The sequence below is a fragment of the Fringilla coelebs genome (genome assembly GCF_963513975.1).
Source record: "Fringilla coelebs genome assembly, chromosome: 2".
Taxonomy (NCBI): domain Eukaryota; kingdom Metazoa; phylum Chordata; class Aves; order Passeriformes; family Fringillidae; genus Fringilla; species Fringilla coelebs.
Genome location: NC_140029.1, coordinates 33,559,334 through 33,586,084, shown reverse-complemented (window position 1 = coordinate 33,586,084; position 26,751 = coordinate 33,559,334). Strand labels below are relative to the sequence as shown.

Genomic DNA, 26,751 nt, shown 5'->3' with positions numbered 1-26,751 from the left:
CGACAATTTGTTCATGAATGTGTGTAGGTGTGCATATTTATACATCTGTAAATGGAGATTGGGGCTTTGAGTGAAGAAATAAGGAACTTTGTTAAGGACTTTGAGAGGAACTCTGTCACCTGGACTGACTGTAAAAGACAGTACGTAATTTTTATGGTATGAACCTCATAAGGCCTCTTTGACTTTTACTGTCCTGCTGCTTTTGGGTGGCCTTAATGTCTCATTTTGGTTTCAATCACACTTTCAGTATGAGTCTCTTGTTTCTGGTCACAGTTGTCTGTGCTACTCCTGTTTCTACCCATCCCATCCTGCTCCTTTATATTTGCTTCAGGTGACATGGGTTATTCTCAGGATTTCACTGCCCATGAAAAAATATTTCTCACCTTTCCAGATGTCAGCCTTTTTTCCTGAAACTCCCCACAAAATCCACAGGCTGGGTAGGGAATTGAATGGAGTCTGAAAACCCTATTCTTTTTGATCCCTGTCGTGACCAGTGGTTGTTTCCATGTTGCAGCAGCAGAATCTTCCTTGCTGTTCTGCTCAGCTTATGTTTCTCACCAAGCTGCTCCCCACCCACCACACAAGCTAAGGGAAAGAGCATGTCCATGGCCACACATGTCACCAATATCCTGTTTGCTTGGATAGTGCTTTCCTCCATGGTTTCCCTGTGGAGAAGTCCACAGTTCCTCATGGTGTTTCAGGCAGTCTTCCAGGCCTTCTGTGGGTTCACCATCAATCTCTCTGTGTGTGGCACAGATCATAAGATCAGAAACACTGGTAGATGTTCTAGTTCGATTTCCTCTATGGCACAGACTTAAGTCCAGGATAACACATCAGACTTTTGTTTGCAGAAAGTCTTGGAATGAGGAAAGTATTTGACTTCTTGCAGTTCATCCTTAGAAAACTTTTCTTTCTAGATGTGGAAATCCTTTCATCGGCAAAAACTAAAGAAAGACTAGGGCGTGTAACTAAAACACACGGAAGGTTTGTGATAAAGCTGATTTCAGTTCCCTAACTTTGCATTTTCTTCTTGGCATCAAAAAAATTTTTGGGGAAAATTTTCAACCTTTTCACTCTGATCTTTAAAATAGGAGTCCTGGTATTCAGCACTGCAGCATCCCATTGCCATGGTGGGCAGGTCTGTTTAAATGACAAACACCAAGTGTTCAGTGCTCCTCACACACCTGGGGATTGTGACTGGCTGGTATCCTGCAGTGTTCAGTGAGCACTGACAGCCTTTCCCACAGCTTTTCCATTCCACAGTCCCTGCATTGTGGGGAGGTGGGAATTGGGGATGTGCTGGCATTGTTTGCTTTTTAGCTAGTTGTAAATGTGTTACCTTGGAATAAATTAAGCTCAGCAGGCACTCGCTACATCTGACTTTTCTCCATCAGTTTTTCACTTCTGTTTTTCTCTGAAGTTACTAAAGTACTAAAGTTAGGTCTGAAATTCACCTCCAGTGAATACATGTGGGAACACTCATTTACTGTCAGTTTTCTATTGACAAACTTCTTTGAGATGTAACAGAGCCAGCTGTGCATCCCCTCATCATGCACTTTATACATGTTTTGTGTTGCTAATTTTAATGTTATGAGGCTTTCTGTAGAAGTGCGTGGGTTACCTCCTTCGCTGTATGTTTTCAAGTTCCTCTGTGTCAAGTTTTGAGTGGGTCTTGGGTCTTCAAAGAGACAAGAGCAGTTGTTGGTTGCTGTGAAGTTGTTTATTGCTGGAATACATCAGTCTTGAAGGTGAGGAGTTCAGAGTCCCAGTTTTCAGTCCCAAGTTTCAGTCCCCAGAAAGCTAAAAGCTTTCTGGAATAGAGTCCCAATGTCCCAAGCACAAGCAGCAGCAGCTTTTATTATTTCCTTTTTTTCACCTCAGTACAGGGGAATTTTATTCATAAATCATCTGGTCAGCTAAAAACACGATTCTAAACCATTCTTCCTGCACCTATCTGAGCTTGATTCTAATGTGAAAGTAGTGTCAGTTCTTACACAAAATCTACCCATATAATTCTGTCTGTTCTATCTAGAAATGCAAGCAGTGTTCTGCTATGTTTTCATTATGTCTAGAGCCAAGTTAATTTTGTGAAAGGTAGCACTACTGAACTTTAAACTAGGCTTTTGAGCTTTTTCCTGGCTAATACATTTTCTTAAGGCACTTAAGATATATTTTTACTTACTTAAACTTACGCTCTTACTTCATGTCTGTGTGGCTTAATATATTTCAGTTTCTCTAAAGGTTCCAATTCAATCCCTGCATTCCTTTCTCTCTCTGAGGGACTCAGAGAGGCTTCTATTTCATGCATTCCAGCACCTCTGAATTTGAGGAATTTCCTTGGAAGAGATATGCTGCAGGCTGGGTTCCATGTTTGTGTACTCCCTTCAGCCATTGCCTCACTGGGTAGATAGCCAAGTGTGATCTCCTGCATGAGAAGTGTTCATCAGTTGTGTCAAAGGAATTCGTGGGAAGGCGCTGAAGGGGGTCTGTGTTCTCCTTCCTCCTCTCAATTGCTTTGGATGTAGTTGGGTGGGGACTTATCTGGCTTGATTCAGTGTAATGGAAATGAATTGCTTTGTGCAGCATGCAATTTGAAAGCTTTTCATGATGCATTTTCTTCTCAGTCAAGTGTTTTGGTGGCTTTTTAGAAGGGACAGGCTTATGCAGAAATATGGAGAAATGCTGCTAAGAATTAACTTCCAAAAAGCTAAAGAGCTATCTGACCTACTGTAGTTCCTACTGCTCTTCCTCTCCCATCCTTGAATCTCTGAAAGACAACCCAACAGTGTCTGCAGAAACTGCTGAGCCTGTGCTTTCCTGGGCTTCTCTCTATCCAAGGGACTGTGCAGCCTTTCTGGGGCTGGAGGGCAAGGACTGGAAGTCCACCAGCATGTTATGCATCACCGCTGTTCAGAAGTTTATGTAAACTATGTGGGTTTGAAAATCATAATTTTAGCTGGTTTTTAGCAGTTTTGCAAAACTTTGAAGAAACTGTGTTCTGATTGTGCCTGTCAGCAGGATCTGGTGTGCCCTTGCCTGCAGAACTTGTGATCTCTGTATTTGCTTCGAGAGGTGACAGATCCTATAGCCTGACACTACCCTTCTTCCCTGTATCTGAGCTCTCTGCTCCTTGGTGCCTCTGTCATCCATGAAATAGCAGCTGTGTCAGTGGTGCATCAGGTTGGAGGAAGGTGGCTAGAACAGGGCTTAAAGCAGGTGAGAGCTCTTGTCTCTCTTCCTGCTCCTGGGTATTTTTTTCTTGCTTCTTATACTGGCTGCCTTTTTCAGGAGTGAAAAGTTAGGCACTCCACTTTGTATGATTTATCCAGTTAAGAAGGTCAGTGCACTGGCTTAACACTTCATAATCTCTGAGTTTTAATACATTTAAATGCTGCTCCTTTCAGTTTCCTCTAGGCTGCATGTCTGGAGATGAAATCTCATGTGCTGATACATGGAGAGGGAAGTCTAAACCTGCACCCTCGGTTATTTGTATTCTCAAACAGTGTATGGAGGCACATTTGTGTGACCTTTGAATAGACAAAGCGGTTAGAAAAGGGCTTTTGAAGCAGAAATTGAAATTAATCCTGATCTCTGTGACTCTTATTCTTTTGTCTGCTTTCCTGAGGTAGCAGTGTGCCTGAGGGGTCATCACTAGATTCGCTCTGGCTTCTGAGACTTTTTTTTTTCGCTTCTCTTCTAATTTCAGGTATCTTGGAGTTTTTTCACCATCAGTTAAAGGACATTGTTGAATATGCAGAACTGAAGACTGTCTGCTTCCAGAATTTACGGGAAGTGGGAAATGCTGTCCTGTTTTGCCTCCTCATTGAACAGAGTCTGGTAGGTGCCTGCTGTGCTAGTTTAAAATCCATCTGTCTCTCAAAATGTACTCTCATATTTTTGTTACTAACGTCATCAATAACAAGGTTGAAATCTGTGAGTTTGCTGTTACTGATGGGCAGATGGGTAGGAACAGTTCCCTGCACTCCTCTCTCACAGTCTTGCAGGGGCTTTCATGTCTGCTAGATACAGTGATGCCTGACTTTGCTGGGTGAGAGACGCTGCCTCTTGCGTGGTACCTGAGGATCTGACATTGCAATCTTCACCATAAATTATACTCACATATGGCACTCCTGCAGCCAGGCACAGTGTGGCCACTCTTTATGTCAGCGAGCTGTGCATCTGGTACTGCTGTATTCCTTTCCTGCATGTCCCTCCTGTTGAGGTTTGAAACATCACAAGGTTAACATGGACATCCTTGGATGTCCTCATTGCTGCTTGAATGGTGGTGCAGAAATCCACTTGTCTGTCCTAGCTTGGACAAAACTGTGAAACGTGTCAGTGTTTCAGCTACTTCTGATATATCTAGAGTTTGCCTTAGACTGTGTAAACCTGCCCACAGGTGATGGCACAGTGCTACAACTGATCTTTATCCTTACCTCCAGTTTTCTTTTCCCACCCTTCTCCCATGTTATTAGTATTTACTGTTCAAACAAGATGCCCAGACCTGTAATTTCTTTGTTTTCAATGCTTTTGGGCGCTTACAGAGGAAAGGTGAGCATTGATAATGGATCAGAACAGCAACAGGTGTGCTGGCTTCCCTTTCTTTACCTGCATGGTGTTGTTGAATGTTGAGTGGAAGGGGGGTGATGTCTCTTCCTGCTGTGCATACAGGCACCCTGCCCAGGCTGTGCAATCTCTGTGGTGCTGCTGAGGTTGGGCAGCATGCAGAGATCTTTGCTGACTGCAAACCAGCCACGTCATTTCCCCAGCAAGCTGGCTGGGGGCCCGCTGTTGGACAAAAATAAACCCTCACGGAAGGCTTCTCTAGGGTGTGTTAAAGCTGTCGGTGTTAGATAAGGTAACGAAGACAGGCTGTTCCTCAGGGTTCCTGCTCGTGGTGTTAGAGGATCCTTCCCTCATGTGGAGAGCAATTGTAGGGCCGGGGGACACGCAGCAAAGCTGTAGTCACTAATGGCGCAGCTGAAACAGAATGAGAGGCTGGATTGCTTTGGATTCAGGCTGAGTGGCTGCATGGTGAAAGGCCAGGCAGGGCCATCACTCCCTCCTGGGAGGATTGAGGGTGTCCCAGAGTGACACCAGCATGCAGGTACCTTCTTTGGGACACCACCGAGGTTACCCTTTCCGGTCACACACCCGTGCTCGCTGCCTCTCCTCTTGTTTTTGTCCTCAGTCAGGCCATGTCCCCATGTCCTGTCATGTATTTCAATACTTTTCCATTGTGGTCATCCTTCATAACTAATCTAGATTTTAGCACAGTGCAAACTGTAATTCTGACTAGATCTGTAGTAGTTGATGAGTCTCATGCATTTCCCCGGTTGACATCAAGGAATTAGAAAAGGAACTGGAAAAGGCACATGAGCTCCCCAGCACGCTAGTCTTGCTAAGAGTATGGATGATGACCAACTTTTCTAATATTAGTGTTGAGGGATTACAAATTAGTAGAGTCTGCTTCAAAAATGGGGAGAGGGTCGTAGCAAAGTCATGCATCTGCTTCTGGTCATCTGCATTTTCCCTGTGTGTACAAAGGAGCTGAGAAACAGGAGACAGATGTCTTCCTTTCCCCTGACCCGAAAGATGTAAAATACTTCCTAAGACATGATTCTCTGCTGTTGTCATACATCTCAGCCTGCCTGGCAGGGAGACGCTCCCACCCCGAAAAGCTGCCATTAGGATAATGGGTTGTGGCTCTGGTAAAAATAACCAGGCAGTGAGTCATCCTCTTCCCCCTTTTGTCTGTGCGGGAGCTGTCTGCCACTTTCCCACCGAAATTACTCATCCTCCATTAGTTTATTTAATAAATACCCTGTCCTTTATGGACTGCCAGCGGAGGGTGGGAGGGCAGTTGCTGGGGTTTCTCTGGGAGTGCAGAGGAAGCTGGTGCGATGGTCTTTGGGAGCGATCCGTGCGGAGAGGCCGGGCTCGGAGCGGCTCTGCCGTGCGGACAGAGGCTGGCTGCCCTCTGCTGTTCCTGCAGCGCCATCGGCCTGCGCTTGGAATTCCCTTCTGGGGGGGGGTCTGGTGTGCTTTGGGGATTGATGCTTCTGTCCTAAATGCCTCTCGTTTTCTTTCTGTCCCAGTCTCTGGAGGAAGTGTGTGACCTGTTGCACGCAGCGCCATTCCAGAACATCCTGCCCCGGGTTCACGTCAAAGGTATGGGCAAAATGAAAACACCTTCCTTGGGTAATGCTTTCCCCCTTGCCTTCCTGCTGCTGTGCCTTCAGTAGCCACCTCCAGCCACCCTTTACCACAGCACTGGTAATTACAGGACACAGGTATCAGATCCATTGCCCGTTTCCTGGCAATGCTCTGTGCAAATGATAAGGGGAAGGAGAGGAATGCCATGACAGGGAAAAGCAGGATGGATGCCCAGGGCAGTATTATCCTGCTTTGTGGATATAGAGAGGGGCTTTTTTGAAGCTGCTGTTTTAGCTTCTACAATTGTCAGTTAAATGGGGTGCAGGGAGTCTGTCAGCAAGTAAACAAAGCGGGTCGCTGTAGATTTTTCACTTCCTTTTCACTAAACTGAGTATGCAGTAGTGAATATTTGCAGGATTGCTTCCTATGGTATCTGCTCTCCTCATCTTTCATCATCAGAAAGTGAGCTGTCCCCCCTCCTCTTTGCCCTCTCTTCTTTCTGTGTTTCTCCTCTGTCTGTTTTCCATTTCTCACTGCTGGAGCAGCTGATTTGTTCTGCTTGGAGAAGTCCCGTCAGCTACAAAACTCTGAGAATATTTCCAAGCTCACAGTAGCTACTTGCATCTCTGCATAAAACTAACCAGACCACTGTAAATGGTATTTTCCCATTTGCCAGAGAACATTTCCTACTTATCAGTGTTGAAGTGCCAGCTGGTTTTTAGCATTGCTATACACAAGATTGCATCCTTATTTTACCTCACCTTCTAGAGACAAACATTTTATGCATAAAGACAGCTTAGTTGTCTTAGTACAAGTGGGGATCAAGTATCTTGGCAGCAGCAGCATAACAGAGCCTTATATTCTTCCTTGAATTCAGTTAATTAGATGTACTCTACTACAAATCCTTCTTTCTGTTTGCACATGTAATGTAGCATTTTAAAATATGTCTGTATTTCTCTAAAAGTGCATTGAAGATTAACCAGCTAGTTAAATTGCTTAAAAAGAACAGTTTTCTTTCTCACTCGATAAAGATTGTGTTAAATTAAGAATTCTCTTGGTTAATTGCAATTTATGATTGCTCACATTTTTTAAATTTTCTTTCAGAGGGTGAAAGACTTGATGCTAAAATGAAGAGACTGGAATCAAAATATGCTTCACTACATTTGGTTCCTCTCATTGAAAGACTTGGCACACCCCAGGTAATCTTTCTCATTTGTGTCACAGGCAATTCAAGACATATCTGAGCATCAGAAAGCCTGTCCTCGTAGCTCTGTCAGAACTTCAACCTGTACATCCAGCTTGTTCACACAAATGATTTTTATTTAGATTCATAAGTTTGGAAAAAGCTGTTAAAGCATAGCAGTTTAAAACATTTGAGACTGGGGCAGAAGTGACACATTTGGGGGAAAATGCTAATTGATATGTATTACCCTCCCAGTGTCAGGTTCAGCCTGGGAGCTCCTCCTGCAAATTCCACCAAAAGAAATCTTTTTTTTTTTTTGTGCACATGTATGTATGTTTTTAAAACGTTTTGTCACTCTTTCAGCCACTTAGAAACTCTTGGAAAATGAGCTGTCATTTGAGTTGAGGTCTCCTGGAAACAATGACCAAAGAGAACATTCTTGAACTGCCTTTGCAGCTTCAGCACTGTTCCCCTTTCTCAGGGGTGAGGGTGCATTAATACCCTGCTAATCTTAGCAGTTTTCTAGTGGTTGAGATGTGAATAGTAGAAAGTAAGAGCAGAATGCCCTGAAGCAGAGTTCAGACTTCTTTTGTCATCGTAGGTGCTGCAGTTCAGTAGGTGCTGCTGCACTAGGAGAGAGCTTGTGTGATGGCACAGGCTGGGACAAGCACAGGCAGCATTCCTCCTATGGATTTTGTCTGAGCCTGTTGGTGCTCCTCTTTGGAGCTTTCTCATCTCTAACAGCAGCAGCTGAGGGAGGTGTGCAGGAGAGTGCACACAGGAGCTACAGCAGAGCACTGAACTATTTGGTTGTGCTTTCTGCCTCCGTTCAGACAAAGAATTCTTTAAACTCCCCTGAGATAAATCCAGGACTAGCATTACTGCAGTTAGTGTTACTCACTTTAAGTCTGTCTGCTTAAAAGGGATTTTACAATTTTCTCTGAATGTTTTTCCACTGATCTGATCCCCAGGTTAGCAGTGCCTGACCTCACTTTAAATCAGAAGACATTTGTCCTAGAATAAACCACGTGAAACTGAAAAATTTGTGTATTAATTTTGTAAAATAAAATTTTGTGGTGAAGTGGCTTTTCCCAGGATTTTACACTTTGTTTCTCTGCACTTCAGCAAATAGCAATCGCAAGGGAAGGGGACTTGCTGACCAAAGAGCGCCTCTGCTGCGGCCTGTCCATGTTTGAGGTCATCCTGACGAGGATCCGCTCCTTCCTGGATGATCCCATCTGGCGCGGGCCCCTGCCCAGCAACGGGGTGATGCACGTGGATGAGTGTGTGGAATTCCATCGCCTCTGGAGCGCAATGCAGTTCGTCTACTGCATCCCCGTGGGAACGCACGAGTTCACTGTGGAGTACGTGCTGCCAGCTGCCTGCAGTGCCCCGCTGGGCAACAGTGCTTGGCTTGTCCTGTTGAGGCATTTGTGTGCATGCCTGCAGGGGCTTAGGGCAGAACCAGGGAGAAGTGCTGCCATCACCACGAGGGGCTCATCGTCCATGAACACAGATACTATTGTTATCTGTAGTGAAAATAACGCTCTATTTTAAGTATTGCCAGTGTATAGTGAATGATCCTGTGACAAACGGGCCCTAGCACGTGTCTTTCAATAGGGGTCGTGCCCCCAGAGACACCCAGCTTAAATAAAATAGCACAATATTTATGCATCTAACTTTAACAAGTATTTCTTTGAATTTAAGAGCAGGAGTGAGCACTTGGAATTTAACATAATTAACATGAATTAACCAGGAACTGGTGTTTGTTCATGGTTTTGTTGCTTTTGAGAACATACTTTTGAAAAATTCTTGAGATGTAACATGCTCTTTACTGGGCAATTAGAAAATGGCATAGGACATTTACTTCCTTTCATGCCTGCAGCCTAAAGGAGCAGAGTGGTGTTGAATTCCTGCTTTGTTTTCTTTGCAAGCGTTGTTTCCACTGAAAATGAAATGTAATGCCACAGGAGTCTAATGGGGAGTAAATGTTTTTGGAGTAACTCTGTTATGTGAAATTCAAGGAGGAGGAGGAGGGGAGTTCTCTTTTTTTATTAAGCATCTATTTTAATTGCTTATGATATCTCCAATGATAATTAATATACCAGATCTTTTGCTTTCTAGATGAATGTCTAACATATTTATTATTTAGTGAAGTGGTTGATTACTGAGTGTTTGCTGTGACTGTGTTTTGAAGATGTAGTTGAAACCTGCTCTGTGGTGTGTTTCCTGTTCCAGGCAGTGCTTTGGGGATGGCTTGCACTGGGCTGGATGTATGATCATCGTGCTTTTGGGACAGCAGCGGCGCTTTGACGTGTTGGATTTCTGCTACCACCTGTTGAAAGTCCAAAAGCATGATGGCAAAGATGAGGTTATCAAGAATGTGGTGAGTTGAAAACATCTGTATTTGTTTTAGTAATAAAGACAACAATCCAGAGCTGTTTGTACTCAGATGCAGCGTAGATGTGGCAACCCTTTTTTTAGAATGAGTTGCCGAAAATGAGGGCACCAGGATTTTCAGAAACAAAAGATTAAGACTGGAGTTGGAAGACCAATCAAGCAGAATTCTGATGTCACAAATATATGAGATTTTCTTAATGCCTTCCATCTTAAATATATTCATTCTCAAAATGACAAGGCTGCTGTAAACTGAGCTTCTTTATACCCAAAGCAGCACTGTCAAAAACCAAAATGTGCCTTGTATTTCCACTGGCTTAGCAGTGCGAGGGAAACATTTGTAACATTGCTGGGAGAGATGAAGTAACAGCATTTGCCGGTTTTCTGGCTAAGGCTTTCCATATCTAGAGCTAATTCCCGTGTCTGTTCTTTTGATGTTTGCAGCCTTTGAAGAAAATGGTTGAGAGAATTCGCAAGTTCCAGATTCTGAATGATGAAATAATTGCTATTTTGGACAAGTATTTGAAGTCCGGCGATGGAGAGAGCACACCCGTGGAACACGTGCGCTGCTTCCAGCCACCAATTCATCAGTCCCTTGCCAGCAACTAGATCCTCACCTAACAATACTTTTTGCATCTCTTTAGGCTAAAAGTGTGAGAAACAAAGCAAGAAACAAAACCCACACCAACAGTTTTGAAGAGTACTCTCATCTGCATTTTTTGTATGCCTGTGCCATTTGAGTGGCACACTGTTCTCTCCAGTCTCCGAGCACAGTAACTGTATACAATCCATACTTATTTTTCTAGACTAAAATTTTATACACTTTGATTAAAAGCCTGTAAGATTTTTGAAACCTCTTTGCATTCCTGTCCGAGGTGACCATTTTAGACTGGACTGGTATAATTTTCCCCTGAAGCTATAGAAATAATGGCTGTGGAGGGTAAAAAACGGTTCTGTAGAAAAAAAATTTTAGAAATCAATGCATAATTGTTTGTATTAGAGCCTTAATTGCTTAATTTGCCTTTATTAAAAAAAAAAAAAGAGAAAAAACAACAAAACAAACTCTGCTGGTGCTTTGTGAATAATTTTCTAGTCAGTTGATCCTTTTTCCTCTTTGCAAGTCTATTCTCAGAGATCAGTAATTATGGAAATGAAGGTTATTTAAAGTGTTTGTTTCAAAGTTATTTAACATGAAGGTGATTTATAGGATTCTAATCTTTTTGAAAGGTGGAAGTTTGATTGATTAGAATGGGGATTGTTTACTTTTTCCTAATGAGAGCTTCTAACACAGTTAATATTTTGGTTTGCAATACATACCTGTGTACCCAAACACATTTACAAGTGATGAGGAATTCTTGTTTACAAAAATATTGACTACAGTGATCAGGTGTAATCTATCCCAGTACATAAACTCTAATGATGCTAATCATTATTTATTATGGAATTACACTTGCTGTATAATGCAAACACTGCATCAGTAAAATTGTAAAACTTTGCAACTATAGAATGTGAATTTTAACACAAACCATTCAGCCAAAAGTAGTAACTCCTGCTTGCTTACTCCAAGATCCTGTCACCTGACTTTGGGATCAGCCCTAACCAAGATGTTAAGATGGCCAAAACACACACAGATAATTACATGTTTTACCCAGGATATGGATTTGTGGAGATGTTACTTGGTCAGTGTTTCTAACCTACAGTGTGAAACCAAGAATGCATCCCTTTGAGAACTTGTCTTTCTTCCTTCTCTCTCAGTAGTTCATGGCTAGGTTGCAGCACATCTTTTCTCCTGCTCAGCTCTTTCCAGGTGCTTCACAGCCATGGAATTGACTCCAACAGTGGGCAGGAATGAGCATCTGACAGAAGAGGTACACAGGAAGTGTGTAGGTATTGGAGCAACAGAGAACTCTATTTTGAAAAAAGAATTAACTGAATTTTCCTCAGCTAAACAGAAAGGAGATTTTCCAGGCAATCTATCAGCAAGTTTCCACAATCACAGGTTTCCCTAGGACATCTGTGCTTGAGAGCTGCCATTCTGGAGTGGTGTCTGTCGTGATGAGAGTGCACACGAGGCTGCCCAGTGCATGGGAGACAGAAGTCAGAAGTACTCGTGCTTTGTTACACCAGCTTGTTGCAGGATTTCTTTTACAAGGTGTTTTACAGATGATTTTCTTTAAGAAACAGTCTTTTAGTTTGCAGAAGGCTTTTGGTCAGCCAGATGCTTCCCTGTGCTTCCAGCTTCAGTTAAGCAAATGAACAACTTTCCTAATTTGGTGACATCATCACTGGTTTAAGGATGTCTCATATACCTGAAATTTTGGCTTGGCACTGGTGCAGAAATGGTTAATTAATAAAGCCTGATTTTGTTTAAGAACTATTTTAAAATAACTAATCATGATGTGAATAATTTCTGATTCTTAACTGTTAACTTTCAGCAGTAAGAGAATTGGTCCCTTAAAATTGCTATTAAATACATATTTTAAGATCACTGAGGGGGAAAAAGTTTAAGACAATTCAGACATTAGTTGTAGCAGATGTCTGTTTCCCATTTTTATAATGTTAATTTTTATTTTTAAAAAGGATTATAGACTTGATAGGAGTTAAATATTCTTTGCCTAGTACAACCTTTCCTACCTAAAAGGAAAAATGCAGCAAGGTGTACAAAAGGTGTACCTTTTTCATTTCCAATTAGTTCTTGGCAAAAACATTTTTCTTGTTTGACACCTTCACCCCTCCTGTATGTTATGACACATAAGAAAGGAAGGCAGCAGAATTTTGTTTCACAGGTGGTAACTTGGGGGTTTTTTCTGTCCTAGGAAAAATCTTAATTTCTCTTAAACAGTAAGCACTAAATCTGACCATATCAAACAGTAACTATTAGTCTCTGTTCCAAGCATTTCCAACTTTCACATGCATAGTAAAAAGTTCTTAAAAAAACTTCTTCCCTTTTTTTTATTTTCTGCCTTTAGTAAAGTGAATTACCACCTACCTGCCCACCCCCCCCATTTTTTTTTTTTTAAGCAACGTCATTAATGTTTCGTTTTTTTGGGGTTTTTTTGAAAATCTCAGGGTCACAGCAAACAAGAGTAATTCTGTGAGTTCAAGCTGTTAACATCAGGAACACAGAACAGGTCTGCAGAGGCAGGGCAGCGTGGTGCCGCACAGACAGAACCTGACCTCTGTTACAGAAGAGGGAGCAGCTTCTTTGGCTACTACTAATGATTGAGAGCCTTCCTTCTACACAAACTGTCATAGCAGAAGCTACCATCTCACCTATGCATGCAGAACACAAGCTCCTGCCTTCCTATTTCTGCCAGCCTGTTACTCTGATTTTTAAAAGTTGGGGTTTTTTGATGCAAATCCAGCAAGTTTTGCATACAGCTTTACCTAACCAGTATTTTCAAAGCAACCAGTATTTTACAGCAACCAGTATTTTCAAAGGATCACTTGTGCTTGGTTGTAGCCTTTTCTCTTTTACAAATTAGGACACAAGTAGTTGCTGCAGCTCCTGTTTCAATATGGTTACAGTCACTCCATGGTCAGTCAGGGCACAAGTACAAAGGATTCAGGTTTGCTGCAACCTTTTTACCACCAATGCAGAAATAAAGCCATTTATTTTTGATAAAATTGTAATTAGTGCAATACATCTTAAAAACAGAAGAATGAAATGAAAGTATTTACACATAACTTAAGCAACAAAACCATTTGTGGTCTGAGGTCATTTTAGTACTTTTTAAAGTAAAAGTAAGGCAAATAAAAAACATTTCAGTGTTCTTTATCCAAACGAATCAAACTCAAAAATCAACGATTGTCTACACATACTGTTAAAAAGTACATGACTTTCCAGACAAGCTCAGACATTTCACAGCAGGAAAAAAAAATCCAGGGTTGCAGAATTGTTCTTTTCTTAAGTAACACGTAGATATTTTCAGAAGGCTGACAGGCTTCCATTTCTTCTGGCTGAGAGACTCTCAGTGGATTGCATTTCACCTAGGCAGGCAGAACTTTCTTCATCATCATTAAAGCTGTCGTATGTGCTCAGTAAAGTGCCATTTGCTGCTCTATCATCCTTCCGCAGAGAGAGGGGCAGGTTTGCTAGGGTGAAGTTAACATCTTTGAAGGCATGCAATAAAAAGATCCCCACAATAATAGTCAGGAAGCCACTGAAGGTGCCAATAATGTCATCAGCCGCCATGTGTTGCCATTCCTTGAAGAGGATGGCAGAACAAGTTAAAACAGATGTTGTGAAGATTACATAATATATTGGAGTCACTATTGAAGTGTTGAATATATCCAGAGCCCTGTTTAAATAGTTGATCTGCGTGCTGACACAGACAGTAAGGCTTAGCAGCAGAATCCAAGACAATGGATGTTTCAGCACTGGTTTTCCTGCAAAAAGTTCCTTTATAGCAATGCCCAGACCTTTGACACAGGAGACTGATAAGGCTCCAATTACAGAGCAAATTGTTATGTACACGAGAATGTTGGTCTGTCCATGACGAGGTCCCACCACACATATCAGAATTAAAGACACAATGACAACGAGTGTTGCGAACACCACAAAACCTGTGGTTGGAGGAAAAAAAAAATCTTGTTATTTATAGACATAATAGACACACTTGGTACTTATGGACTCTACTTATCAGAAGCAGGGGTATTTATCTTAGAGGTGCAGGCAAAACACTCATTAACAATGGGACCAACTCAGCCTTAACAGAAGAGTTCAGGATGTTTCTCATTATTCCTCCAACATCACAGTTTAGATGATTTTAGAGTAAGCAAGCCAAAACAAAGGTTGTAGCTCAGGCATGCTGTATTGCCTTTAGTCTTGCATTGGCAAGACTACTACAGGATTAGATTGCTAAACTGCCTTACACCCAAACTCTGAGGTGTAGATGCCACTGGACACAGGTCTGAGTCTGAACTGAGTCTCTTTTAGGAGATGATACATTTTGGCAGGTGGCTGTATTCATCAGGTTTCCAATGATTAGGTCATTCCTTAAGAACAACTTTTTAATCTCTGTGCTATTTCCTCATGTTTAAGATGAGAATTGCCTTTGTATAAATAGTATTTTGTGGACATGCATTTGTGAGTGCCTCATCTTCCACATAGGCATAGAAGCTCATCTGTAGGACTTTACTTCTCAGCAGGCACCACCACACCTACCTTTTCATTTTAAGGACAGCTCAAAGTTGGGCTTAGAGATGACACACTTCAATCAAAATTTATAGAAATTTTGTTTATCCACCTGTGCTGCTGCATTTGTTTAAACTGTCACGTCAGTGGTTGCCATCAAGACACTTTATTCAAGGCCAGACAAGTTCATCTGGCCATCATGCAAAGTTCTCTATGGAATTATGTTACAGAATTCAAATCTCTACTTCATTTGGACATGCCTACCTGAAGCAGACACAGGCAACCTTCCTGGAACTTGAATATAATGAAACTATAAATGTAGCAGCAATGAAACTACAAAATGAAGAAATGATGGGCTGTGTACAGTTCAAGCCTGTATTTTTCTTACCTGGATCACCTAGTTTGTGGGACATTTCATCCAAAGTTTCTACTTCTTCCTCTTGTGGAGCATGAATTACCATCACAGTTGATCCCAGTATACTTAACAAACATCCTATTTTTCCATGTAAATTAAGTTTTTCATTTAAAAAGAAGGATGACAGAATGGCACTAAGAAATAAAAAAGGCATCAACAAACATGGGATTAGTAATATTCACTTGCTCATCAAGTTACATGCTGTTTTGACTGTACAAGTCACTTGCATACATAATCTGCAGCTTAAAAATAGTTATTTTCTATCTTGTGATGCTTGCTGGGGACAGAACTACCTGTTAGTATTTGGCATTTCTGCCCCAGAACACCATTTTTATGTTGCCTGACAAAAAAATGTGAAATCTAAGAACTTGCAAAAATAATTTTACAAAGACAAGAATCTTAGGAATGAAAATACTACTCTGCTGTGATCACCATGTTTTTTAAATGCAGAAGACAATAGCTTTTTCCAGAGATGGACATGTAGATGCATTGCTAGAACCCTTTTATATCATAGCCACTATGTATTTGGAGAAACTTAAAAGTTACTCCTGATGTTTATAAGCACTCTATTGTGAGGAGTGCATTTATAACAGCATAGTTCAGTGACATATTTCTAAAGAAATATTTTACTTTTCTGTCTCAAGTCACCCTGCTTTCTGTTAGTGTTTCTTACCTTACAAGAACACTGAGAGCTCCTAGAGGAGTCACTAACGTAGCTGGTGCAAAAGCATAGGCAGCAAAGTTCGCTACTTCGCCAGCTCCCACTGCAGAGGAACAGCAATTAAAACCCAGGAGTTAGGCTGTCTCATGCAACAAACCTCTGATCAGGGCAAGGAAGTGTCCACAGTGTTCATGTAGACACAAACATGCAGCAAGGGAACAATGCAAAATTCTAATGACAGCATTCAGCTAACAGTACTAGCAGAACACATCCCTGCCCTTCGTCCCCACTATTCAATTTTAAAAGCAGGCTGTGGAACTACATACAACAGGTATTAGAATTAATTCTACCAAATCAGAAGGTGTTTCATTTTAGTGTCTGTGCTGTAGCTCCCCAGCCTGCCAGCTTAACTCATGAAGTTCTGCATGGAGAAATCTGCAAAAGCAGTGTATAGCACAGCACATACAGTAAGCCATAATTACCTGAATACAGACAGTTGAGAGTTCAAGCAATGAAAAGAATTAAGAAAACAGGCATAATCCCAAAATATGCTTCCCTTAAAGAACACCTATATATCTAAGCACTTCTCTGCTAAGACAAAACCCAGAATGCATATGGGTAGCAAAGACATACAAAACCAATGTCTGCCTAGTTCCATTGCACAAAGAGGGCAGTTACATTAAAGGAAGAGCTTCTCGTGTGAGAGAAGTTACATTAAAATCTGAACTGCATCCACCAAATTACCAGGTAACATTACCATGTATTGCAGAAACACAATCTTGTTCCCTTTTTTGTAACCATACTGCCATCTGTGGCATAGTTATTTATTAAAATTATATAATACAGATTGTATTTTTGACACTTAGGGGAATAATTTTTGATACTTACTTGAAAGAAGTCCGGCCCACCACAGCCATTCCTTAAGGTATGCATGACCACCTTGACCTAAAATTGAAAGAATGTTGGCTATTCCACTAAAAACATTGACACCCTGTCACTTATAACACATGCCATAAAATAATTTTTGCAGCCCATGCTCTTAAAAACATGAGCAGCCTTTTGGTACCTAGGCTCTCTAGGTAAAAAGGTTGCAATCAAAGCATATTCAGTTTCTGATGTGCCTGTGCCTCCTACAACCAGCGTTAGAAATGGCACTGATGATTACATCTGCACTACCCTGAGAAAGAGGGTTCTTTCAAATTATATGAAAAGCCAAGTTATGTGTCTCTTACTAAGACTGCTGCTCTGGAGAAATTGTGCATGGTTTATATGTGGCTGATTACATGTACAAGCACCACATCTTCTCATTCCAAACCAGGGTGCATGACTTATGTATCTCAAGATCAACCATCTTTTAGAAGCAAATATGACAGGTACTGAATAAAAATATTCAGAATCAACCTTCTGAATCAACTGAAGGTGCTGCAACTATCCTACCTAAATTTATCTTCTTTCAATTTAAAACCATTGGCCCTTGTCCTGTCAATACAGGCCCTGGTCAAAACCAAACCAAAAACAAATCCAAAACCAAATCTCATCTCTCTGCCCTTTTTAATAAGCCCTCCTTTAGGTACTGGAAGGTGCTGTAAGGTGTCCCGAGACCCTTTTCTTCTCTAAGTTTAACAATCCCAACTCTGCCAGCCTATCCTCAGAAGTGTTCTGATCCCCTCCCTTGCCCTGCTGGTCACACTTTGGACACGTTTGGCTTTCTGGGCTGAGTGCACATTGCTGGGTCATGTCCAGCCTCTCATGTACCAGCAGGTCCAAGCCCTTCTGGGCAGGGCTGCTCTCCATCTGTCCATCCCCCAGCCTGTGTTGATACTGGAGCTTGGAGGTTTGCACAGACCCACTCCCCAAGCCCATGCAGGTCCCTCTGGATGCCACTTCCTTCACTCTAGAGCACCAACTGCCCCCCTCAGCTCAGTGTGGTCCACGACCTCGCTGCCAGCACAGCCAGTCAATGCCACTGTCTGTGTCACTGATGAGGATATTTAATAGCACTGCTTCCAGTATGAACCCTTCAGGTGCACTACTCATCACACTCAGTCACTACACATGACTTTTAGTTTTCTAAAACAATCTTCTGACACCCAAACATGGTTAAAACTCTCTTAAATTCACTCATTCAGGAGCACAGACATAGTTAAGAGTGCTGCTTGCAATTTGCAAGTACAATTTAGACTTAACTGACATACAAAGGAATCCTTTGACAAGTGTCCCCAGAGGGCATTACATATGCATTACATAGCATGTGTCACACAGAGTTAAGGGTATCTGACACCAGAGAAAAAACACACCAGCTCTATGTTTTAGGTTTCATACACATGTAACAAAAACCCAAGAAAGTCAAAATAAGATCATGAGTTTGATGAACTAATGAACAGAAGTAATCTTCTGTTAAACAGCAAAATCTAAATAAACATCAGCAATGTATTAAAAGATGTAGGTGCTTACCTGCTCTCATGGAGCCTTTCCTGGCTAACCGGAGGAGCCCTTTCTTTTTCAGGATGAAACTTCCTCCAATGAAAATGCTGGAACTCATAGCCAACACCAGACCAATACAGAAGTCATACTTCCCACGAGTTTGGCTCATCTCGTAAACTACTGAACACTGTCACATTGATCAATGAGGAGTAGAACTTCTGATACTCAACAAAAAATGATGCAACACTGCAACATGAGTAAAATAATTGCATTAGAATTAAGCTGGCAGAAAAAGGTGCTGCATAGGAAAATCCTCAACAGCTCATGTGACTGGTTCTTCTGCAAGTGGCTTCTGCAAGGAGTGGTTAACAAAAAAAAAAAAGGCAATCTGAAGCATGTATAAGCTTGCACTAAGGATGAGTAATTAACAAGTCTGAACAAGGAGAAGGAAGAGTTTCTGACCTGGCATATAAAAACTGAAACCCAAACAAAGAAGAATTCTTTGAGAAACTTTAGGGAAATTTTACAAATATGCAATTTATTTTTCTTTTCATTGAATATGCAAATCTGTGTCTGGCACACCATGATACTGACCATAAAATGACTTACATTGAAATCAGTCTGTAAGAGAGTTTGACAACAGTCGCAGCAGCATTTCTTCCATATAAACTCCCTAGAAAAATGAAAGAGAGTATTAGAAGGATGTTTAATCATATAGCCATTTTCATAATACAAACAAACCTCATATGCATGCACGTGCAATTACTCGTTAACAGGAAAATTTGGCAAGAAAGAAGTCCTTTGTTAAATAATTTTACACGGTTTCCCATAATTGTATGAAGCACCTTTCAATATTACTTTTCCCTGTACTCTATTGCTTTCAACTTTGATTCATTTGCTATACCTCTAGGAAAACCTAACAGAGAGCTACTGATAGGTTTGCATTAAAACCGAACACAGATGCTCTTACTTGCATCTAGTTAGGCTGTGAAACCAATAAGCACTCAACATAGCACTACTCAAAATGCTGCATGAGCCACAGCTCAAAATTCTCAAATCCACTTCCCTTAATCCTTGCACAGAAATTTTTAATATCTTATTTTGTAGGAGAAACCAAGTAAATGATCTACAAGAGAGTGCTTTCACTTTCTAAAAACTTTTAAAAATAAACTAGATTCTTGCATGATACAAAACCACCTAACAAATAAAACCAACAAAGACAATTCATCAGTGCGTGAGACAGACCAAACCCAGCCACTTCCCCAGTTGCATAAAATATCATCCTGGTTTTAAATTCAAACAACATTTTCAGTCCCTTGAAGAAGTTTTTAATGCAAGGAAAAGACCTAAGACTTTTGTGGCTGTTCACTCCACCATCTGTTGTAGCAGGTGTGAGGCACTCTGTTGAGGTAATCGAGCTAAGAATGTTCTTCCAACTCCAGCTGGTGCAAAATGTGACAGTGGTATAGCATCACCTGGGGGAGGAGGGGCTGGTTTTGCTAAGCTTTAAACTTTACCAGTTTTTTCAACAGTTGCTACTTTAGCTATATTATTAATGGGATTATTTTTACTGTTGTAGCTTTTTACTAAAAGAGAACTCTCCATATTGGCAAAGCCATTTTTTTTTTCTTCTCTCCCTGGCTTGCATATCTTCACCTACACTGACAGAGGAAAAGAGCATCAGTTAGTGCCATCCTGACACTTTCCACCCACTGCATTCCAGAAACAAGGGAAAAGCACAGGCTGCTTTTCTTTGCTGCAGAGGAAGAATTAGATTGCAGAAGAATGAAGAACCTTGTGTGCTCACAGGTAATTTTATGAATTTAGACTTGAAAAGGATGCAACACTTCAAAACTAGTATTTCTACTTTCCTCCATGTCCCAAATATGCTGAAGTGCCCTGTCAACCACTTCGTTAACCTTGTAAATGGCTCAAATCTCAACCACTTAAATTACATAAATTCAGATAAATTACTGCTAGCTCTTCCCATCACATTTATTTGTCCTCACAGTTGTAGCCAGTCCCATTTCTGCTTTGGCTGGACTGCCTTATTTCCACCTAAGGCTAATTCAGATGTCTACAGCTGCAGACACATGTCACACAGTCATGGTGGACCCAGCTTTCCCCTGAAGAGATCTGTTTCCCTCTGTACAGCAGACATAATTTGCATGTGCAGAATTGACATGTGGAAGGTCAAAGCAGTACCAGGCACTGGAAGTTTTACACTTGAGGAAATCAGGACTTTAATTCTAACCCTAAGACTTACTAAAAGAAGAACTAATGCATGCTTATAAATATAATCAAGAAAAATTATCTATGGCCATGAGAAAATGCCATGAAATGAGCAGTTTCTGGAATAAATAACGCCTCTCATGTTTCTGCCTTGGGACATGCCAAAGCTGTTGCATTCCGGCAGCCAGGGGCATTACTAGGTTATAAACAGAGAAAAGCCAAAAAATGTAGGAGTTAAATAAAGCTGGCAGTTGTGCAGTGCTGCAAAGGCTCTCTAATCAAGTTCACAGCAGATTTTAACACATAAAACACTTCATCCACTCAAGACCAGCAGTGTCATGGAGGCGTATCAGTTCCTGCTTCTGCTTTACTTCAGAGAAGTAAAAAAGGGCTGAGACTCTCCTATTCACAGAAGCTACAACATCCACCATGCCTCCAAGAGCCACTCATTAATGAATTGCCCATGGATCTGCCGGTGTCATCATGAGTCATAACTCTCAGTCAGCAACAGTGTAATGACAGATCACACAGGGAACTGGGTTTGAAGGTTATCAGACACGGATCGATGGAGAAACTCAGAATGTGAAAAAAAAACTGGGGGAGAAAAGCAAATCCAGATTAGGCACAAAGTTTTTTTTCTTATTTTCAAGATGTAACTAAATGTATCATAAATGCTAGCAAGATACATAGTCTCTGGTCTAAAACAGGATAACACTTTGCCTCTTGGCTCAGAAGTCATTTTCTCTCAAAAGCAGCACAACCACAGTGCTCCAAAGATGTTACATTAATTACAGCAAGTGTCCTCTCTAAATATTCAGAAACATTAAAAGTGGTGTAATGAGAAGAAGTAATATTTTACATTTAAAAGCAGATAAGCATAAGTAAGAATATGGGAGTTACCAGCCAAAGAAAATTAGTATCACTTCCACAAGCTGTACATTGTATGAAAGCAATAATTAGAGCTGGGAAAGGCAGACATGGTGCATTGTTCCAACTTTGCTTACTTGGCCACAAGCCCTCTAGAGTTAAGTAGACAGTCTTAAAAGACTTACAAGAAATAATCTAAATACACACCACATTATTTAAATTCAAGAAGCTTTTTTAAAACCTGCTCTTTTCAACTATGATCAGGATGATGCCATTAAGCAAAAAAAAATGACCTTAACAGGCCATTTATTTCAACCCTTTGCCATGTACTACATAATTCACTGCTGCTCCTCATTATAGATAATTCAGCCAAGCTTCTCCCACAAAATTCTTGCAAAGGAAACTTCACAAATGTGGCAGCCATGCTTTGATGCCATTAGGAACTCTCATTATCTGATCATCTTCACTTTTACTACCAAATCCCACTGCTGGAAAAAGATACAAGTCCCTTTATCTTTGAATCCACATATCAACATTACCCTGCAGGTGTCTCCTGCTGTGCCACCCTCTGGGTCCTTTCCCAAAAGCTTTTTTTAAGTGCAATTTCCAAAGCTGCATATAGTACTTTGGCTTGAGTTATTATCACTTCTGCAATAAGACTTATTATCACTTCTGCAATAAGTGGTAGGCTGTATTTCTTTTTAAACATCCAAACCAGGAGGGGTTTTTAGCCCTTTTTCTGCAGTCACCTACTGTTGACTCATTTTCAACTTCTCTACTGGTATAAGCTCCTGCACTTGTATAGCAAATTACTCCTGCCTGGGTGTAATATCTTCCATTTACTCCTATTAAAAAACATGTCTTTTTTTAGAAATGTTTCCTGAAAACATTCAACCAAGGTTACACTCGGGCAATCCTTCCCTGCCCAATGTTATTGATTTTTTTTTTGTCTTTTGAGCCAGATCAATAACATTAAGCAGCCAAAGATTCAGACATGATGGAAGATTTTTCAAAAGCCTGCTTTGACATGACAATAATACTCTAGGTACAGCCATTCTGCATCTTTTGAACTGTTCTATGGTATTTTACTGTCAACTCTGCTTAAGTTTTTTATGTTTCTAACATTGGAATTAAGCACCTATTTAATGCCCTTCTAGCCATAAAGCTTGTCAGGGAAGAAAAGGAGGCTGAATCAACAAGTTGCTTTAACAAATACACATTGACTATTATGTGTCAGGTTGGCTATTATGTGTTCCCTTCTTCCCTTCCACAAGCATAAAACTACATGAAACAAACATTCCCAAATGAAACAGAAATCTAAATGTTTGGATAAGCCTGTAGACAGCTCATTATACATACCAATTTTGTTCCAAAATCCAGAGGCATTCACTTCTTAAGTATTTCAAAGTTAGGTTTCTAAAACAGAAGTCAAAAATAGCATTAATTGGCATGTTAAGAATTTGGCAAAAAAATTACGTCCACTACTCCAAGACAATTTAATTTTCATGCATGACACACAAGACCATGTCCAATCTATGCTTTAAAAAGGAAGAAGATTTTTGTTTCATAATATTTTGAATATTTGAATTTCAGAATGTTTTGAATAACAAATCAGTGTGATTTTAGATTTGATCTTCCTTAGATACAGCTTTTCTGAAGCCAGTTATTTCATCCTTTTGCTTTTCACTTTGCAAATCAAAGAAACTAACCTGTGGTCTAAGTCATTCTTTAGAAGGTACCATATTAAAGTTGAACTGAAATACTTTCCTAATCCTTTCAGTTTCATTCTGTAACTAAAGTGTTACGGCACTTTTATTGCAAGATAATTAATAGAAAGTTTTAATTATTGGCTTTGATATGGTGAGTTTTCAGGGAGTGTTTATATAGAATCACAGAATACGCTGAGTTGAAAGGAGCCCACAAGGATGATCAAGTCCAGCTCCTGGCCCTGCACAGGACAGCCTGCAGAAACCCACCATGTGCCTGAACACACACAGGTTTAAACTCTGTCAGGCTTGTGCTGTGACCACTGCCCTGGGAAGCTGTTCCAGGGCCAACCACCCTCTGGGTGAGGAACATTTTCCTAATATCCAGCCCAAACCTTCCCTGACACAGCTTCAGGCCATTCCCTTGGGTCCTGTCACTGGTCACCAGAGAGAAGAGACCAGTGCCTACCCCTCTGCTTCCCCTCGTCAGGAAGCTGTAGACCCTGATGAGGTCTCCCCTCAGCCTCCTCATCTTCAGGCTGCCAAGTGGTGTCAGCTGCCCCTTAAACAGCTTCCCCTCTACCCCCTTCACCACCTTTGCAGCCCTCCTTTGGATACACAGAATGCTGGGGCAGTAGGGAGTATGAACACAGAAATGTTCTTATCAAGATTACTAAACATACCCCCCAAATATACCTAATTATTAAATCCAAGCCTCCCTCAGTCATGTTCCATCCACTCACAAACATATCTCCACTCATATCTCTTAAACAGAGGTACAGAGAGAACACTGAAGGACAGACACAACAGAATATTAGGATAAAAAAGTTCAAACCTTAGTCATGTGCACCTTTAAAAGGCCAAGATGGATGCACACAGGACCTACAGATTCTGTATATACTGTTAAGGAAACAATACATTCAATTTTGTACTGCACATTTGCCCCAATACCGGATACAGTTTTCCAGCTCTGCCAAAGTTAAAGACTGCCTAAACTTATACACATAATTATTTCCATATTACACACAGGCAAGCTAAAATTATATTTATGTTATATATATGCATATATATTTTAGAGGCACTATCACCTGCTCAGAAAGCAAAACATACCTTAACTATCCTACAGCTCTCTATTTTAAAAGGTTTAGATAAACTAGGGGGAAAATTAATACTTTACAGCAGATTTCTTATTTATAAAGCAAAAGCAACAAGAACTTCATCTTATGAAACTAGGAGGAAACAAAAAAAAAATCCACATTAAAAACCTATTCTTTGCATGTGCTACTTGCAGTTATTCTATAAAAAACTGACCTTTAATTAAAGCACTTTCACATAAAGTTTAAAAGTGTCTTCACTATAACAGTGTTATTCATTAACTGAATACAAACTACAGACAGTGCTTTGTAACTGATACTGCATTGACTGTTTTCATGGAAAGCTATCAAAATAGACTCAAGATAAGACTTGCCTCATCTTTGCTGTACCTGACACGAGTTCCATTCTTGTGGGAGGAACATGCAGCACAGGGTCACTGAAGTTCCACCTTTGGCATTTTATATGGGCAGTTTCAAATTTAAGATAACCCAGGAAGTTAAAGTCCAATCTATACATTAGTCACAGCTGCTCTTTTGACACAACTGATAACCTGTTATAACCTGCTTTCTTGTTTGCCAGGACTTTATAATCAGAATGAAGTACTTTAAAAAAAGCAGAACTAGCGTGACACTGAATTCTAAACACAATGATACCAACGAAAACTTATGGAGTAATTTTCTATCAATGAAGCTGTTACCTTCCAGGGGGAAAACCCTAACTGTGTACAAGGCACATCAAAGGCATTAAGACAGACCCACAATGTCTTACATTTATCACTTTTTCAGTACAATGTTAAAGACATTGAGGTGAAATAGAGAAAGTTGTCTACTTGAAAAAGATTGCGGGGGAAAAAAAAGGGACGAATGACTTAGATCCAGGCAATATCTTCACAGTGTATGAATGAACAAAAATCTTCACTCTGAATCACAGAATCAACTAGGCTGGAAAACACACGTCAGACAGAGTCACACCTATAACCCAACCACCACTATGTCAATAGACCTTGGCACTAAGTGCCATGTCCAGTTTTTTCTTACACAGCTCTGAGGACAGTGACTCCACCAGGTACCTCCCTGGCCAACCACTCCACCATCTCATCACCCTGCCTATGAAGAAATTCCTCCTAATGTCCCCTGGTCTAAAGGTCCCCTGGTCAGCTTAAGACTACAATGAACTACAATGCAAAGCTACGACTGCTTTTTCCACGTCAAAATGATGCACCAGGGCTCTGAACTTCTGCAGGTGCTCTGGAACCAGGCTGCACAAGACTCAACCTGGGATAATTCAACCCTGGACCAAACCGAAGAAAAACTATCTCCCTGGTTAACCACACGCACACGCCAGCACGGGGCACAGCGGCTCCGGAGCACGGGCAGACGCTGCACACTGTCCCCGGATACCTCTGCCCGGTGGGAGAACCCCGCAGGCAGCCCGATTTACAGCTTTTCATCTCGGCCTCCTCAGCCCAAAGCACAAGTTTCCCACTACGGAAAAACCACCCTTGGGCTTGTAGCGCCAGACTCAAGGCCCGGAGCCCCGCGCCCCCGGCCCGCTGGCTCTCACCCGCAGCGCCCGGCACCGAGGGCCCTGCGCCGAGCGCTCCGCGGGGAAGGAGCCCCGCCTCCCCCCGGCCCCCTCCCGCCTCTCCCGCCGTTACCTGCGGTCACGGCCCCGCTCACATGCCCGGCGAACCAAGAGGAGACGGGGGCGGGGGAGGCCGGAGCGGGCGGCGGGAGGGGCCGGTGCCCGTCCGCTCCAGCGCCATGAGGGGACGGGACGGGGCGGGAGGGAGCGGCAGCGGCAGCGCAAGGCGAGGCGGTGTCCCGGGCCCGTCCGCCCCCTCCGCTCCGCGGTTCCGGCAGCGGCCGCCGGAAGGGGCGCGGCCCGGCCCCGAGCCCCGCCCGCCGCGGGTCACATTCCCTTCCCCAGCCCGCCTTCCCGGCCGGGGCGGCTCTCCGAGCCTGGCTGAGTGCCGGCGCTGTCGCCGTGGTGCCTGCGGCCGCCCTGCAGCCGCCCTGCAGCCGGGGTAGCTCATGGCCGCTACCCGCCCCTGCCAGCATCCGCGCTGCGCAGATTTTACGCTCACAGAAAATCGTAAAGTCACAGAGTGGTTTGGGTCGGAAGGGGACCTTGAAGATCATCCAGTTTCAACCCACCCTGCCGTGGACAGGGACACACCTCTGACTATACCACCTCGCTCAAAGCCTCATCCAGCCTAGCCTTTACCACTTCCAGAGATGAGACATCCACAACTTCTCTAGGCCTGTTTCAGCTCCTCTTCGCTCTCGCAGTATGGAATTTTTCCTAATATCTAATCTAAAACATACCTTCTGTCACTTTGACAGCATTCCTTCCTGCACTGTCACTACCTAAATAGTCTTGCCCCATCTTTCCTATAAGTTTCCTTCAGGTACTGGAAGGCTGCAATTAGGTCACCCCGAAGCCTTCTCTTCTGCAGGCTGAAATAAACACAAGCTG

General features: G+C 41.9%; 2 protein-coding genes across 6 annotated transcripts in view; one reads left to right on the top strand and one right to left on the bottom strand.

Annotated features, from left to right (window-relative positions):
* Nucleotides 1-11,967, top strand: part of CYFIP1 (cytoplasmic FMR1 interacting protein 1) — a 76,565-nt gene extending 64,598 nt beyond the window's left edge. For all 3 annotated transcript variants that reach the window (XM_084201126.1, XM_084201125.1, XM_084201127.1), the window contains 6 exons: nt 3,707-3,837; nt 6,099-6,171; nt 7,261-7,355; nt 8,465-8,703; nt 9,578-9,725; nt 10,181-11,967. In XM_084201126.1, the coding sequence (XP_084057252.1) occupies nt 3,707-3,837; nt 6,099-6,171; nt 7,261-7,355; nt 8,465-8,703; nt 9,578-9,725; nt 10,181-10,345 (851 nt within the window). In that variant the 3' untranslated portion in view covers nt 10,346-11,967. The remainder of the gene's footprint in view (nt 1-3,706; nt 3,838-6,098; nt 6,172-7,260; nt 7,356-8,464; nt 8,704-9,577; nt 9,726-10,180) is intronic.
* A 1,364-nt stretch (nt 11,968-13,331) lies between these two features.
* NIPA2 (NIPA magnesium transporter 2) lies at nt 13,332-26,132 on the bottom strand. Of its 3 annotated transcripts, none has more exons than XM_084226252.1 (9): nt 25,931-26,132; nt 24,014-24,078; nt 22,832-22,888; nt 18,983-19,046; nt 18,404-18,619; nt 16,838-16,894; nt 15,962-16,052; nt 15,262-15,422; nt 13,332-14,302 (listed from the first exon to the last, which is right to left on the bottom strand). In XM_084226252.1, exons 5-9 carry the CDS (start codon nt 18,540-18,542, stop codon nt 13,665-13,667), a joined length of 1,086 nt encoding a protein of 361 aa, XP_084082378.1. In that variant the 5' UTR covers nt 18,543-18,619; nt 18,983-19,046; nt 22,832-22,888; nt 24,014-24,078; nt 25,931-26,132; the 3' UTR covers nt 13,332-13,664. The 3 variants fall into 3 exon arrangements, with proteins under 3 accessions (XP_084082378.1, XP_084082379.1, XP_084082377.1); XM_084226253.1 differs by having other exon boundaries at nt 24,029-24,078; XM_084226251.1 differs by lacking the exon at nt 24,014-24,078.
* Between the last annotated feature and the right edge of the window lie 619 nt (nt 26,133-26,751).